This window comes from Aureococcus anophagefferens (assembly GCF_000186865.1).
Source record: "Aureococcus anophagefferens unplaced genomic scaffold AURANscaffold_47, whole genome shotgun sequence".
Taxonomy (NCBI): domain Eukaryota; class Pelagophyceae; order Pelagomonadales; family Pelagomonadaceae; genus Aureococcus; species Aureococcus anophagefferens.
Window position 1 is genome coordinate 10,511 of NW_008705602.1, and position 2,174 is coordinate 12,684.

At 66.6% G+C, this 2,174-nt stretch overlaps 2 protein-coding genes across 2 annotated transcripts in view; one reads left to right on the forward strand and one right to left on the reverse strand.

Moving 5' to 3' along the window:
- The window catches only part of AURANDRAFT_67726 (hypothetical protein), a gene marked incomplete at both ends in the record, with an annotated part of 2,872 nt that extends 2,345 nt beyond the window's left edge, over window positions 1–527 (reverse strand). The window contains one exon of the mRNA XM_009043277.1: window positions 51–527. Within this exon, the coding sequence (XP_009041525.1) occupies window positions 51–527 (477 nt within the window). The remainder of the gene's footprint in view (window positions 1–50) is intronic.
- A 689-nt stretch (window positions 528–1,216) lies between these two features.
- Window positions 1,217–2,174, forward strand: part of AURANDRAFT_67727 (hypothetical protein) — a gene marked incomplete at both ends in the record, with an annotated part of 19,038 nt that continues 18,080 nt past the window's right edge. The window contains one exon of the mRNA XM_009043258.1: window positions 1,217–1,878. Within this exon, the coding sequence (XP_009041506.1) occupies window positions 1,217–1,878 (662 nt within the window). The remainder of the gene's footprint in view (window positions 1,879–2,174) is intronic.

The window sequence follows — 2,174 nt, forward strand, 5'->3', positions numbered from 1 at the left end:
TCGTCGCCGCCGTCGTCGCCCTCGGGCGCGGGCGCCGCGAGCGCGGGCACGTCCGGGTCGTCGTCGTCGCCGTCCTCGACGCCGCCGCCGTCGCCGTCGGGCGCGGGCGCCGCGAGCGCGGGCGCGTCCGGGACGTCGTCGTCGCCGCCGCCGCCGACCTCGACGTCCCCCTCGTCGCCGCCGGCGCTCCGCTTGCGCCCGGCCCGCCCCGCCTCCTCGACGACGGCGACGTACTTGGCCATCGCGAGGTTGGCCTCGTTGTGGGTGCGCCAGCGCGCGGGGCAGCCGGGGACCATGGACGTCGTGATGAGCTCCCGCGTGGGCGACTTCTTCGCCATGCGGTCCCGCCGCGACTTGTAGCAGCAGTAACTGAGCGTGTAGTACGTCACGCCACCGTCGCTGGCCCTCGGGCGCGCCTTGACGACCTTCCAGCCCAACGACCGCTCCCAGCCCTTCCCCGCGATGGCCGCCTCCGCCGACTCGAAGTCGCTGGAGAGGGACTGCTTCGGCTTCTTCTTCGGCGGCATGTGCCTCGACGGCGGGCGCCGCGGCGCCGCGCGCCGGCGGCGGCGCCGGGCCGCGAGCTCAAGCCGAAACTGGAAGCGTTGTGACGCGCGGAGCTCGCGAGGAGACAGAGAGACGGCGCTGTCGGCCAATGAGGTGCAAGGGCTGGCATTTGAACGGCCTTCGACAAGGAATCCGGGCGTGCTTGCTCCCTGCTTTGGCTCTCGTCCCGTCCGACCGAACGCGCGTAACTGCGTACTTTGGGAGGAGTCGGACGCGTAAAACTCGTCCCGGTCGCCGGCGTTCAGTAGGGGGCGAGTTGCGGCGTCACGTACGCGTCCCGGGTCGTCCGTCGTGACCGGTCTGGGCGCGCGCCGTGGCGGGCGTCAATTTTCCTTTTGTGGTGCCATTTTAAGGCCGCTTCGTCTTGTACTCCGGTATATATATACACATTATGAGACTCCGTGTCCTCTCCATCGCCGTGCTCGCCCTCGGCACCGCAACGAACAACGACACTCGCGTTCAGACGAACAAAACTGAAGGAACCGTCGTGGAAACCCACGGCCAACCAAAAAGTGGTACCACGTGGTTGGAGGTCATCGCCGTTGCCATCATTACGGCCGGCGGCGGCAAGGCAAATAATAAGACGCGTTCCGCGAACTTTGCCAACGAAATACTTGTTTCTAACGAAAAGCATAGGCTGCCGGGCGCCATGAGCAAGGCGATTGCGGTTCATGTCGCTATAGAACGGTCTTTCGATGCGTTCTTGAAACGTTGCGTCGATGACGGCATCACCATTGGGTCCGAGGCCTGCGTGCCGCCCGCGTTCCTCGGGCCGCTCCCGGTCAACGCGCGCTACGTGCTCATCCTGCGGGACCCGCGCGCCGTTGTCGTCAGCTGGGCTCATTACAACGAACGTGTCAACCTGACGTCGCAAGGGAAAGCCTCCGAGGACTACATAATCGAAACGGTGCCGAAGTGCGCCGCGCTCGTGTCGCTCCGCTACTACTGGCACGACGAGTTGGTCCGGCGGACGCACCCGAGCCTGATTTTGTTCTACGAGGATCTCGCCGCGAACCCCGTCGACGAGTACTACCGGCTCGCGTCGTTCCTGGGGGTCAGCCTCGAGCCCGACGTCATGCTCGGCGTCATCCACCGGACGTCGGCCGCGTCCATGAAGAAGGACGAGCAGCACCACCGGCTCCCGGGCCCGAACCGACCCGGCACCCCGCGAGCGAAAGTGCGGTCCGCGACGCCCGACGCCTTCCGCGAGGAAGTTTCAGCCCGAGCCTGGGCCAACGCGACGGCGGCGATGGCGCCGCTCCTCCACCCGGCGCTGCGGATGAAGTGGCTCTACAACGACCTCGATGTGAAGTTCCTGGGGCTCAATTTCGCTTACACTACCGTGACGTCGAACTTGAAGACGTCGGTGGAATGACAGCCGCAGAGCAGCGTCGTCATCCGCTCCGCGAGGTACGAGTTCCCGTCCGCGAAGACGCGCGTGCCCAGCGGGAGGTTGGCGAGCTGGAAGCGCCAGGGCCGGTAGGGGCGCGTGCGATTGAGCACCGCCGCGTACGCGTCGCCGACGCACGCCCAGTTGTAGCGCGTGAGCGTGCACCACTCGTGGTCGCTCGCCGACACGACGTCGTAGTTCTCCCGCAATTCTGCTC